The sequence below is a fragment of the Saccostrea cucullata genome, unplaced genomic scaffold, assembly GCF_032062105.1.
Source record: "Saccostrea cucullata isolate Sc308-1 unplaced genomic scaffold, CSIRO_AGI_Scuc_v1 ctg3248, whole genome shotgun sequence".
NCBI lineage: Eukaryota > Metazoa > Mollusca > Bivalvia > Ostreida > Ostreidae > Saccostrea > Saccostrea cuccullata.
The window spans coordinates 16,477-32,145 of record NW_026935031.1 but is presented as its reverse complement, the minus strand read 5'-3'; the positions used below and the strand labels follow the sequence as shown (position 1 = coordinate 32,145).

At 32.5% G+C, this 15,669-nt stretch overlaps 1 protein-coding gene across 1 annotated transcript; it reads left to right on the top strand.

The window, feature by feature from the left end:
* Nucleotides 1-7,181, top strand: LOC134241752 (cell adhesion molecule 2-like). Its single transcript, XM_062723774.1, has 5 exons — nt 1-430; nt 601-948; nt 1,153-1,473; nt 1,882-1,983; nt 7,069-7,181. Exons 1-5 carry the CDS (start codon nt 1-3, stop codon nt 7,179-7,181), a joined length of 1,314 nt encoding a protein of 437 aa, XP_062579758.1.
* The last annotated feature ends 8,488 nt before the right edge of the window (nt 7,182-15,669 follow it).

The following is a 15,669-nucleotide window of genomic DNA, read 5'->3' as shown; positions in this document are numbered from 1 at the left end:
ATGCATATTTCTTTTATTAAAGGTAGTTATGCAGGAACAGTTTCCACATCGGGGTCTCTCACGGCCACTATTGGAGGTTCAGTTGACTTCACCTGTACATATACACTAGACTCTGGTGATACAGTCTACCCAGGATCTATTTCTTGGCAAATCATAACAGGCCCTGGACCAGAGGAATTTACAAACATAGCAACTTTTTCTCCCCCTGGATCAGGTGGTTCTAATTCCTTTACAAATTTTGCCACGGATTATAAGAATCGATCTGAATTATTCAATGTAACAGTTAATGGAGCTAATTCCTATGTTGTTGTGATGAGGGTAAACGAGGTGGTGTGTTCAGATGAGAATCACTACAGATGTTCTGTTTTATTTATTAATACTGGATTAGGTCCTGTATCTAAGACAAAAGAAACATCTCTCTCAGCTAGAGGTATGTAATTTTATTTTACCAAGAATACTTATACATGTATATAATACGTAATATTTCTGCATATTGACAAATGTTATATGAAATGAGCTTGTATTAACCGCGAAAAAATCTCTTGGATGCAAATAAAATTAAATGACATCTGTTCAACAACATATCTTTAATCTTTACAGCACCTTCTGAGCAACCTTATGACATTCCAGTTCCTGTACCAGACAATATAGAAGAGAACACGGAAGTGACTTTGTCCTGTACAGCCAACGTTGGGAAACCTCCAGGACAAATCAGGTGGTGGCGCTACAGGAATGGGATAATGGCTCCACAGGAAATTACAGGAGTGTCTACCACCACCCCACCAGTTCAGAGAGGCGTGTGTGTCTACAATGTAACCAGCACGGTAACATACAGGATGACAAAGGATGACGACCAGTCGGTGTGGAGATGTTTTGTGGACAATGAATTGTTGACAATGCTAGACCGAGACAAACCTTACCAAGAATCTAAGAGGATTAATGTGTATTGTACGTATATATTAATAGAACAATTCAAATCATGTCAAGTCACATCTAACTTGCTCGTACGGGTTATGTTTGCATATACATGTTTAGTGTGTTAACCAATGTACTTAAAATGGCACTTTTGAGATTGAATGAATATGAGTATTATGCGTATTCTTTGGTACAATGATAACCATTTCACGGAGGTGTTTATGAATATATTTACAGTTAAAGTCAATGTTCCCATTATAAGGAAGGTACCGGACTCTGATACTGACTCCCAGTATTCTGTTGGTTCCTCTGTTACCTTACTCTGTGAAGCTGAAGGTAATCCAACTCCAGGAATCAACGCTAATACGACTGTCAACAGGTATCTATGGACATTTACGGCTAGTCCCAATAGCACTGCTTCAGAGCTTTCATCTAATAATGGGACACTTTCTCTGTCAAATCTCAATGAAACTGATACAGGGACGTACACCTGTACTGCATTTAATGGCTTCAATGGGAAATTTTTCAACGCATCGAATGAAATTAGTTTACAGATTGGTAAGCTTTTTCATGAAAGGCTTATGCTTTTATTATTAAATTTTCATTTGTGCTACTTGTATGTTTAAAATTGTTTGCTTAAAATAGTGTAGGAAACCTTTTTGTTTTGCGGTTGGGTACACTTTTATCCAAGTTGTTGTATTTTTTCTATCCAAAGCTATTGGACAGAAAATACACAACATGTTGGATAAAATCGTATCCAAACACACAAACAACTGGAGACCCTATATCTGTTATAAATGAAATCAATCACATGTTTTGATATGAAATTTATTTTCCCAGACAGTGGTTTTTTTATCATGTTCTTCAGTAAGCTTTATCAAAATTATTTGTTCTTTCGTTTTATTTTCTAAAGGGTGTTAGTAGCATGACAATAAAAACAAATTATCTTTTTTCTTTTCCTGGCAGTAAAAACGATAACTACCACTAGTAATATCATGCAAACCACGTCTTCTGCATCCTCTGAAAGAACATCCAAAAGATTTACCATTACACCACAGGGAGGACTGGGTAATGTTTTTTTACAGTGTGCTTATGGTTCAGTAAGAACTAATTGTCATAATCTTAGAGATGGAAGAAACTTTTCATTTATTTAATTCAAGGGGATATTTCATACCAAAGGAATTACATGATTTTCTTTATTGTTTTGTACTATCATATCTCACGTTTCTAAATAAGTATGTAATTCTAAATAATCCACACTATGAATGACAATTCTATATTTTTTAAACTCTGCTTTGAACCAAGGAATTGATACAAAAGTAAATAAGGTTTATGTTCTACATGTAATTTTCAAAAATAGAAGCATAGTACAGACTTAATGCTTCTTATTTTGATTGAACTAAATACGTGATTTGCAAAACTATTGACTATAGGAAAAAATTCTGGATATAATTGACTTTTGCTCCCTCTACAATATATAATACCCTTTCAGTGGATTTTTTTTAAATATTATAAAAATGAAAAATAATAGATATGTTATCCATGCCCTTCAATTCATTCAAATGATACCTTTAAAAAACGTTTGCTCATCTAAAAAAAAATTGCCTGCAATCTCTATTATGTATACGAGTAGTTAGATTTATTAAGATAGAATAATGGCCAACAAAGCTATATACGTATTTTAATCATTATCGGCACTTAACAGGAAACATGCGGAGATAGCAAAAAGTATTTGAGCTCAAAAGTCCATTGAACATAGCAAATTAAAATAGAATCGAAGCAAACACGAACATCCAAAACATCTTTAGATTCTAATTCTAATAATGTTTTTCTTGACTACAGTTTTGTTCTATAAGCTAATGATAATTTTAAAATGACTAAATATTTCTAGAGGAGTTTTTGTTTAACCAATACCCATTTTCTACGTTTAACTGTATATAATAATATAAATTCAATTCATATCTGTATTTTGAAAGAAAGGTGGTCAAATACCTTCAGAATGGATGATGACTTTGTGCAGTTTCCAGAAGAATGTTTTTTGTTAAAATATGTATAGATATACAAACATCTAGATTTTTTAGGTCATCTGAGTAAACTCAGGTGACCTATTGCTATCCGTTTTCGTATGTCGTCGTGCGGTGTGCGTCGTGCTTTTACATTTGAACATTTTCAGCTTCTTCTCTGCAACCAATTTCAACCAATTTTGGCATTAAGCATCAATAGGTGATGGGGAACAAAATTTGTGATTTCATGGTCCCTGCCCCCGTGGGGCCTGAGGGTGGGGCCAAAACCACTAAAATTAGTGCAATCTTTAAAAATCTTCTTCTTTACCCCTGGACATCAAGCAGTCTTACTGTTGGCATGATTGTAATGAGCATTGAGTCCATTACCAAAATTGTGAAATTCATGACTCCAAGGTGAGGGGTTCTAGTACTACGGTGGGGCTATATAGATTATATAGTGAAAATGCATTATTTCTTTGAAAATCTTCTCTGCTCGTGGGTATTAACAAAAACAACTAAGTACATAGTTATGATAAGCAAGAGTGCCTTTACCAAATTTTGGCCCAAGGTCAGGGGTTGTTGTATTAGAGCAGGGCTCTATTGATTATATAGTGAAAATACATTAATTCTTTTGAAAATCTTCTTCTCTGCTTCTGGGTATCAAATGAACAAACTAAGTAATAGTTATGATCAGCAAGAGTGCCTCTTCCAAAATTGTGAATTTTATGGCCCCAGGGTCAGGGGTTCTGGTGTAAGGGCGAGGCTCTATTGATTATATAGTGAAATGCATTAATTCTTAAAAAAATAATCTTTTCTGCTTCTGGGTATTGAATAAATGAACTAGGTAATAGTTTTTATGAGCAAGAGTACCTCTTCCAAAATTTTGAATTTTATGTCCCCAGGGTCAGGGGTTCTGGTGTTAGGGTAGGGCTCTATTGATTATATAATGAAAATGCATTTATTATTTGAAAATCCTCTTTTCTGCTTCTGGGTATTAGATAGACTTACTAAGTACATAGTTATGATGAGCAAGAGTGCCTCTTCCAAAATTTTGTACTTTATGGCCCCAGGGTCAGGGGATCTGGTGTTAGGGCGGGGCTTTATTGATTATAATGTTATATGATAAGTGAAAATGCATTTATTATTTGAAAATCTTCTTTTTGCTCCTGGGTATTAAATAAACTAACTAGACACATAGTTATGATAAGCAAGAGTGCCTCTTTTAAAATTGTGAATTTTATGGCCCCAGGGTCAGGGGTTCGGGTTCTAGTGTTAGGGAGGAGTTCTATTGATTAAATAGTGAAAATGCATCTATTCTTTGAAATCTTCTTCTCTGCTTCTGGGTATTAAATAAACAAACTAAGTACATAGTTATGATGAGCAAGAGTACCTCTTCCAAATTTGTAAATTTTATGGCCCCGGAGTCAGGGGGTTCTGGTGTTAGGTACATAGTTTGAAAATAAATTAATACTTTGAAATCTGCTCTTTGGTATTAATCAACCATTTTATGATAAAATTTGCAAAATTTTGAAATACCAGGTATGTGACACCAGGGCCAGTGGTTCTTTTGGAGTGAGATGCAAAACTGGTTATAAAGTGGAGGTGCATTTTCTCTTTGTTACTCTGATCTACCTCTGGGTATTAAGTAAGTAGAGTAAGCATGCTAAGTTTATAATTATGATAAGCAATGGCGCCTCTTTCAAAATTGTGAATTTCATGGCCTCTGGTTTAAAACACCAACCAAAGTTAATTGTTTGAAAGTTGTTACACAATACTCAGGTGACCTATAGGGCCCGTGGGCCTCTTGTTCTTAAATAGGTTTGTAAAATTGTCTAAAATGATTTTTAAAAAATATTCTTTCTCTTGGATGCTTTCTTTCACCTGAAGAAGCTCTGCCAATAATTGAAAAGTGAAAGACTGACCGAGGATAATCTTTTAGTGACCTTTCCAGTTTTATTTGTCACCAATAAGTTGCCTGATAGGCACATATTATCATGTATTTTTTATTATTTTACTTCACACGGTAAACGATATACATGTATGGACTTAAAGACTGATACCAAAATAATTTGATACTATAAATATTGATTTTTATGAAACATTTTGAGATAATGAACAGTATTTAAGATCAAAAGTCTATAAAACAATACAAGTTAGGAGCAGATAGAGCAAACATAGACATCTAAATCATCAGAAGTGGGATCAGGCGCCATGGAGGAGTAAGCATCAAATGAATCCATGTATTATATGTATCACCTACTGTGGAAACGACATGCAATAACAAATAATAAGAATAATGTTTGGAGAAGGAGAAAATTGTAAATATGTTAAGTTTTGTTAAAAATACAATATTAGAAGATTAAATACATTCAAAGTACTCGATCATGATAAAGATTTTTAAAATGTAAAAGTTCTGCTATAATAGTATTTTATTAGTACATTCTTTTTATCTTATAATAACAGAACAATTGTTGGTTCTCCTGTTGGTGGAGTTGTTTTTATCATAAGCTTCATCGTCTGCTTCACCGTAAGTATAACCGTCTGCTGTTCAAAAAGAAATTTCTAGATACCTAAGTTAGCGCCATTTCTTCATTGGACATTTGTATTTTTGTATTTCAAATAAAGAAAATGATAATTTTTTACAAATAAAACAATGACATAATTTGAAGATACATTTCTTAAGGAACTAAAAATGTACAAGAGGAGAGGGAAAAAAGTGTGTGGAGATATAGTTCTATATATATTTTCTTCTGGCGAAAATTCAGGAACATCAATACATATAAAGTAGAATGGCATTACACTGATAGCAATGCTATATTAAAATTGTCAGAAAAATTTTATATACTATTATAAGAATTAGCTGTGGAGATTAAACAAAACTTTGATTATCTGTACACGAATTCTATTTCAAAATGTAATGTAAATTTCCTCGGTCTGTAATGAATTCAACAAACATCTGTTAATTGTTTTTATATTTTTATTTAATTTGTACATATTTATGTATACTTTTTTTAAGGCAGAGGTCAAATAAAATAATGTATAAAATGGAAATATTTGTTGATAATTCAAATCTTAACTTTATTTATTGTTTCCCTGTGTTTTGACTGGACGAGAGCAACTTCAAGAAAAAAAATTACACATCGATAAATTTTTCAATCAGAACTACTTTCCTAATCAAGCTTCCAGGTTACCGTAAAAACAATGAAAGCAGAAAACAAAACTGTCGACAAACAGGCCCGAAAGACGGTAATATTATGTTTATGTCACCGTCGGATCACAAGTGCGAATTCTAAAAATCGATCGACGTTCGATCTAATACGAAGCAAATGAGCTCAGTTGGTACAGTGTATCGTTGTACGTGATAGGGAAAAGAAGCATACCACGGACTCTTGCCTTATGAGCATCAAATTCATATTTTTACATATTAGGCCTCTATTCTTCCTCAGTCTTTGAACAAACCAGAGCAAATCGAGGGCGTCGTCAGTCTGCAACTTTCGCTATGAGAGTTGTCGTTAATGTCAACATGGCCATGGTCAAGGACGGATTATTTTGGAATTTACTTTTATTTACGATATTTGTTGACTTGAATAGGATTCGATGAGTTTTTATCAGTTTATTTATTGATTATTTTGACAATTTAAGTTGAAGTTTTATCGATATTCAAAATCGATTACATTTCTTTACGGCATAAGTACTGGTAATTTCTACGCGGTACAAAAATAACGGATTGTATGGAAGCCTCAAAGTGAAATAATTTTAACAATTTTAAAAATTCGTAATTGGTTATCAGAATTAAACTTTTTTCAGAATTTATCGATGTGTCAACTCATGTTTTTTACTCACAAACTTTACATAAAAGTGCTTCGCACTTTTATTCAGTTTGTGAGTTTAAAGGCATGAGTTTACACATCGATAAATTCTGAAAAAAAGAACGTTTAATCCTTTAATAATTTCTTCATTTAAGATTTTATAGGGGTAGAAACGAGAGAGAGAGAGAGATGAATACCAGACATAAATATTTCACTACATACATTTACTTAAAATGCTTTAAATGTTTAGGTTGCCTAATGTGTAAAATGCCTACTTCAGCTGTTAAAATTAACTATGGACAGCAACAAATAAGAATTAATCACGAACAACAAACCTTTAGGCAATGTCCAGGACAACGTTCTGAACAACCTCACCAATACAGACAATGTTCACCCCCGGGATACTGCAGACAATGGTCAGCCAAAATACTACCATGTGGCTGTACAATATTAAGTATTGAAAACATTTGTTTGAGAAAGCAAGACCGATTCCAATATTCCAAAATAAAGTATCTCAGAAATTTTGAATTCTGTTTTCCAATGTGGGAGTAACTGATTACCAACTTTGAGTAAAACAATATTTTAACTAACGTTTTATGCCATTGTATGACTATGTAATTAATTAATTGATAATTTAGGGCTTAATAAAACTTCAAAGTCCTGTAAAAGGACATTTCTCAATTATCAACTTACTGTCACAGATTTTAACATTGTTGCTTTTAAGGTCACCTGAGTAAACTCAGATGACCTATTGCTATCCGTTTTCGTCCGTCGTCGTGTGTTGTGCGTTAACATTTGAACATTTTCAGCTTCTTCTCTGCAACCGATCAACCAATTCCAACCCAATTTGGCACAAAGCATTTATGGGTGAAGGGAAACAAAAATTATGAATTTAATGGTCCCTGCCCCCCTGGGACCTTAGTGGTGGAGCCAAAAGCATTAAAATAAATAAATAAAATAAGTAAATAAATCTTTAAAAACTTCTTTAATTTCTCCTGGACATTAATCAGTCATACTGTTGGCATAATTGGAATAAGCATTGAGTCTTCTACCAAAATTTTAAATTCATGGCCCCTGGGTCGGGGGTTCTAGTGCTAGGGCGGGGTTCAATAGTTTATATAGTGAAAATGCATAAATTCTTTGAAAATCTTCTTCTCTGCTCTTGGGCATCTAATAAACTAACCAAATGCATAGTTATGTTGAATAAGGCTGCCTCTTTCCAATTTCTGAATTTAATGGCCCATGGGTCAGGGGTTCTGGTGTTATGGCCGAAGCTCTTTTGATTATATAGAAAAAATACATTTTTTTTAAAAAATCTTCTGCTCTGCCCAAGGGCATTAAATCGTCAAACCAAGTATATAATTATGTTGAATTAGGTTGCCTCTTCCCAATTTGTGAATTTCGGGGCCCCTTGGTCAAGGTTCTCATAAGGGCAGGGTTCTTTTCATTATATAGATAAATGTATGAATTCTTTGAAAATCTTTTCCTTTGCTCCTGGGTAATATGCCAATGATCTAACTATATATTTATGAAGAAAGGTGCTTCCTTTAAAATGGTTAATTTCAGGGCCCCTGGGTGAGGGGTACTCGGGGGTGTACTTTGTCTGAAAATAAAATAATGTTTTGAAATCTGCTTTTTGGTTTTAATCAACCATTTATGATGAAATAAAATTTATGATAAAATTTCCAAAATTTCGAAATATGTGGCCGCAGGGTCAGTGGCTCCTGTGGGGTGGGGTGCACAACTGATGGTTATAAAGTGGAAATGCATTTTCTCTTTGTTACTCTGATCTACCTCTGGGTATTAAGTAAACAAAGTAAGCATGTTTAGTGTATAATTATGATAAGAAATGGTGCCTCTTTCAAAATTGTGAATTTCATGGCTTTTGGATTAAAACACGAACCAAATTGTTGGAAAGTTGTTACATGATACTCAGGTGATCTATAAGGCCCATAGATCTCTTTTTATTCTTTTTTAAAACTTTGAAATCATAGTATTAAACAATTCACAACCATGTTACCAGGAAATAAGCATTAATTCAGAAATACTCTTTATGCAACAAGAAAACTTAATGTACGACTTCAATATATCATCAAATACTAGTATACCACTTTCTCGATTGAAAAGTCCCAGCTGAAAGGGTGCTTATCTTTTGTACATTAGGTATCAAAAAATATGAATTAATCATGATATATGTATCATTAAATAAAAATTATATTTATGACTATTGTATTCTTATAATGTCAATTAAACATTTCTAAAGTTTATAAAAGCTTATAACTGTAAAAGCTTAACAAAAGCTTATAACTGTAATGTTTAGTTTATGTCCTAATCGTATTATGTATTGTAAATTAATTCATGTCTGAATTTGATTTTTGAGTTCTTTTGCCTTATATTTTACTTCTGAATTAAGAATTATGTATGTCATTGAGATCTTGTGGATATTTTATTGCTAAAAAAAGAAAATAATCTTCATTTGTCATTCATTTTGATTAAAGGCATACATCTAAGACAATAAATTTGAAAGCCTGGCTATATAAAGTCCACCTACAGGTTAAGGTATCCTAGCGGTAGGGCGTTCCATTCCCGTTTCCAGTTCATTAGAAATAGAAAAATGATCGAAATTTACTATTTGATTTTTATTAACTTAAAGTAATATCAAAGGGTGTTAACTCTTCAAGGACAGGACCAGGTCATATATTAAGTCACCTTCCGTTCTTACATACTGATACTAAAACATGAAAATTATTTTTACATCTATTGAGTATTTAGCTCATACATATCTGTTTCGCATTCAATTTCATGAATCGTAAGCTAATGTAGGTCGGATACCTTAATTAAGGTAGATAATTTGAAATGAGCGTCGAGAATATCCAGCATATTTGTTAAGATAAAAATAGGAAAAAACAACACGGATAATACACAGGCACACGTAACTTCATACACACAAACCAATATGATCATCAACTTTGATTGTAAACGTGACATAATCAGAAGTAATATCAATCAAAATGACATGGTAAAATATTATTGAGACATGTATTTAAAATGTTTTGTACAATATTGGATACATTCCTGTGCACAATTTTCAATGTTGTGATTCATATGATATAAAAAATGATGATAATGTTGATAAATCAACTATAGATTAAGGAATACAAAAATAACAGTCCCTGCGCATGCCCCCCTGGAGTGTGAAATAAGCACTGGGCCACCACCACCCCACCCCCCCCCACCCCAAAAAAACGACGAAAATACACATGAGCTAGTAACATACAATGTTTGAATTTTTTGTAATCATTATATATATACGAAAAGGAAATTGGGACGAATCTATCCGAATTTTTATTATCTAATTTGGAGGGACTGTGTTGATTAAACAGTAAAAAGGTCTTTTTTGCCTTTAAAAATCTTCTTCCCTTCCCTTGGGTATTTCGGAAACAAACAAAGTCCATACTTAAAATATAACAAGTTCCCTCTATTATCCCTCAAATTTATTTTCTTATCAAAGACTGAGGAATTGTTTAAAATTGAACGAAATAAATTTGAAAAAAAAGGTTTGATAATAGAAAGTTTTGTTGAGTTTATATTGAATATTGAAATTATGGATTTATAAATACATTGTAACACAAGATGCAAAGGTACTTACAAGTAAATTTCAGACGAGGAAGATATGTCATTTACTAGTCTAAAATGAAAAGAGACATTAAAATTTGATAAACATATTTAAGATTAATAAAAATGCAAATCATATTTTAAAAGGTACCAGTTAATTCACACTCCATTGCTAACACGCCTTGGACAAATTTGGAAGAAATCTATTCGAATCTGATGTCTCTGATTCTGTGATCTGTGCAGATTATCAATCCACTTTCTTTGAAATTGGCAATTTGTGAAACGATGAAGAGCGACACATTTAAAAAAAATTTAATCATAGGATGCGTGCTCTGAAACTAATGTCTGAAACAGTTATAACAGACACAGGTCGATTATTAATATTGAGTTTTGAATATAAATTTGAATATAAGATATATTTTCCATGATACCTGCAAGAAAACACAAAAAATATGTTTGATTACTTCATGTTCTAGTGTATCAATAGACTCATTTTTAGTACGAGGGACGTTCAGTAAATTATGTCATATATAAGCTCAATGACATACTACATAGAAATCATATGACATTAAGCTAGACTTTCTCTCATTATTGAATTTTTAATGAATTGATAACATTTTTATGTGATCACTTTTCATCACATAGTTTCATCGGATATACTATAAAACCTGGCCTGGCCTGGCCTGGCCTCTAAGTTGGCATGGCCTCTATTTTGGCCTCTAACTTGGCTTTATACCAAATTTTGGCCTGGCCTCAAATTTGGCCTTTGCAAAATTTTTTGTCCTCAATTTTGGCCTCACCCAAAAATAATTTCTTTTTCAGAATTTGAATGATTTGATTGATTTTTTTTATTGGTTTCATTTTTTCAAAGATTACGCAGATAAATAATATATTTCTGTTGGTATATAAATGTGAATATTAAAATAATAATATACTACTACCAATCTGATTTATTTTTTATTGATTTTCTATTTATCAATTGCAATTCTGAAGACTTTCCATGGTAGAATTGAGGATTTTACATATTTAAGTATATATAATTAAAACATTTAGAAACATCAATATGAATTATCAAGACAACAAAGAAATGCAGATGAATAATAATTACCTAAGATCTTCATTAAAAAAAAACATTCTTTTATTTTCTTAATGAATACAGTTTTAAACAAACCAGTTACATTGAAAGTAATTCTTTTTAGTTCTGACATTATTATTACCTATATGAGTCTAATGATCCAATTTATTGTAAACATGACCCTTCACTCTTCACACACTGCACCAAAGAATGCTGTGCTTATGGTTTATTGCCTTCACCATCCTTGATAGAAACAATTTTGTTTGATATATGAAGTGCCCATGACATCACTATCTAGAACCAATGCAGAAGACAAGTTGACATTTGATACACAGCTAAATAAAACTCTAGACCGTATGCCCTGTTCTTAATAAGTTCAGGATTATTACACAGAGATCCACGGAAGGGGTTTAACAGGAAGGTTTTAATCACTGGCATAGAGAATTTGTCAGTTTCCATTCATGTTTTGAAAAAAATCTTAAGTTATCACAATCAGTTTTCAGAATGAAAGGTTAATTTGATAACAGCGTAATACAATAAAGAATTAGCCTACAATTGACAATGGATAATCCTGAAAAAAATTACTGCAAAAGTTAAAACTTTATATTTGCTGCTGTTAGGTATTCACGATGTTGATGAAGCAAATGACCTTTTAAATCCTCATGACAAAAGATTAAAGATGATATAAAATAAGGATCTTGTTTCTTGATGCATTTCTCTGATAAATGGAAATAAACATTTGAAAGTGCTCCTTCTTTCATTGTTTCATCTTTTCCCCGATATGGTCTCTTCATCTTGGAAACAATAACCAAATTTCGCAAATATTGATAATATTACTCAATACAATCTGAGTTTTCAAGTTGGATAGTAATAATAATGACATACTTCCCATTTCTCTAGTTTTGAACTTATATGGTCCTGCATGCGCTTAGCCGCATGCCTAAAATAAAAAAAAAATGGTTTCAATTTATAATTTGGGAAGGTAATTAATACTTTATTTTAAGTTCATTTTTGTTATTCCACAATATAAATCCAATTTATATAGAAATCTATGGAACCCATCCTTATTATGTTATAAATATTGCATATTTTACCTTTTTCCAGATTTGGATGTCTTCTTGTTAGGACTTCTTCTCTTTTTCGGCTTCAGGTTTAGTGACTGTGTTCATAGCATGGTACTTAAATGAAAAACTTCTTTTGATCACTGGTTCACCAGGGGATCCATCTTCCCAACTAAAACCTTTTACGGCATCTGCATAACTTTTTCACTCCATTTTAAGATGATTTTTGTATTTTTGAGATTTTTACAAAGGTATAGCTGCTGCAGTGGTTACAACGAAGTAAAATCTTTTGCTGACAATGTCATTTTGGGAATAAAATGGGTAGAGGGTGAACAGCATAAAACTAATATTTCAAACAGTTTAACAGTTTAACTGGCTTCTTCACAAAAAAAGAGAAACAAAATATTACTTTTTGAAAATCTATGCACTTTTATATACTTTAATTAATTTAGTCAGTTTCATTAAATGATCATGAGTTGCTAATTAAATTTTCTATTGGATCAAACACCCTTTTTCTGATAATGGACTGGTCCATTGTTTCTATATTTGGTGGAATTTAAACTTTAGCAAATCCTGTCTTCACCAACTCTTTATAATTGATATATGATGATAGCTTATTTAGTTTTTGCTGATAGGACAGGCACCAATGACATGGGAACCTTTCACCTTTTCTCTGAGGGTAGAAAAATAATTGCAAAAGTTAGATAACGCTAAAAAAATCAAGACCATAAGTTCTGTTCTTGATAAGTACAGCTCTGAAATAGAAACATTATAATGACACATTTATTGGAATGTGTAACACGTTGATAGTTGCTGAAAGTTAACTAACACGTTACATGAATATGTTTGAATATGAAATACAAAACTTTAGGATTTTGTACCCATCTGCATTTCTTTATTGTCTTGATAATTAAAATTGATGTTTCTAAATGTTTTTCTCTGTAAAAATCACCAATCCTACCATGAAAAAAAATTAAAGGCAAATTTACTAAATCATTAAGAAATCTTATCAAAATTAAAACTATATGCTCTGTGTTATATAGTCTTCAGAATTGCAACTGGTCAATAGAAAATCAATAAAAATAAATCAGATTGGTAGTAGTGTATTATTATCTTAATGTTCACATTTACATATCAACAGAAATATATTATTTATCTGCGTTCTTTGAAAAAATGAAACCAATAAAAAAATCAATCAAACCAATCAAATTCTGAAAAAGAAATTATTTTTGGGTGAGGCCAAAATTGAGGCCCAATTTTTTTGCAGAGGCCAAATTTGAGGCCAGACAAACTTTTGAGGCCAGGCCAAAATTTGGTGTGAAGCCAAATTAGAGGCCAAAATAGAGGCCAGGCCAACTTAGAGGCCAGGCCAAAGGGGCAAGGCCAGGTTTTAGACTATGCCGTTTCATCGTGAGAAGCTGGGAAACAAGGGCTATTCGAGACACTGCATTATAAATGAATGGTAAAGAATCAGTAATCTAAAGTGAAAATAAAAGCTTCAATAAAGCTGCTGTAAATGTGTTAAAAATCCCAAAGAAATTATAGCTGAAATATGTGACATTTACATCAACCATTGTCTGTTTTATAGACAAATAATCAGGTGGATTCCAATAATGAAAAATTATATAATGGGCATCAAAAATGGGTACCGTCATTGCCAACAAAAATCATAACAACTTATGTACTATTTGCCTAATTTCAACAAATTATATCTAATAATGTATGACTGACTTTAAGACACTTAGCAAATTTGATATACATCATATCGGGAGTAGTTTACGATGTTTCTAAGAAGCTTTGATGGTAAAAAAGCTTGGTACTCAAAGATCACCCTTTATTTTAAGAAATGAGTGAAAACGACAGCGTGTAGGAATATCTTAACAATTGTTTTAAAATAAAAGGTATTTGTAGTTATCCACGTTTTTTTTCATATTCAAACAGATAATGAATCTATTGCTTAAAACACTCAATACAAAATTTCCCATAAGATGTACTTAATAAAAACAGCAATGGTCCGACAAGAGCAAAGGTATGCAAGAGCACAAAGACAAATTTATACACAATTTTCTTAAATATTAGTGGTATTGTTGATTTATTAGTTATCCAGGTTCAATCAAGGGTGTACAGGGATTTACCCCGGGTTTTATTCCATACACCCTGAGGCCGAAGGCCGAAGGCCGAAGGATGTATGGAATACAACCCGGGGTAAATCCCCGTACACCCTTGATTGAACCTGGATAACGAATTTATTTCCTTTGTACCTATAAAAATGCTTTGTAAACATCAGAGTGTCTCAATCTATCGATTAGATAACTACGTACTACAATATATAGAGAATGTATACATTGTGACGTCACGTTTTATTTACTCCCGGCTCAAGTCAGGTGCACGGATATTTACACCCGACTTTGTAACCAATCAAAGATCGTGTTACAAGCTAGATAGAAAATAATGTATTCGGAGAGACAGTTTAATTTCTGGAGGAGTCTAGAAAGTTTTTTTTGCCAAAAAATCGAAAGATTTATTAGAGGAAGGACCTAGAATCAGGAATCCACTGCATTAAATTTCTTCACGACAGCGTCCAAACCCGCACCCCTGAAAAGTAAAGGGGTTTTCGGAATAGAAAGAAAGTTAATATTTTTTCACATTAACAATAATCGCCAGATCTTTGACCTTTTGACTTGTTTCTATTTCCAAACTTGAAAAACCACCTTTCAGAAAGAAGAAACAAGTCCAGGAAATCATTGGATCTGCCATTTTCCAGTATACTAAGTGTCATACCCAAAAATGAGTTCTAAATACAATCAGAAATGAGATAAAAATTTCACGGACGTCTGTTTTAATCAAAAGAGATTAATAAGTAAAATCATGAAGACCAATTCATTGAAAAGCGTCTTTTGCTTCTTTCGAAGTCCCGAAGACATTATTTATTGAATGTCCCTCGTATATACTTGATAAGCGAAACACACCAAGAAAACCATAAATTTACTTTGGAGAATTATGCCAGTCTAATCTCATCCAGAACTCATCAAACCAGGTATTTGTCTCATCTGACGTCATTCAGTCTTTAAAATTAACTTTTGTGCATTATGCTTGTCAAGGCACATCCAGAACTAATAGAATCAGAAATCTGTCCCAGACAACATAATGGCAAGGACAAATACCATAAAGTACTATTAGATAAGACATTA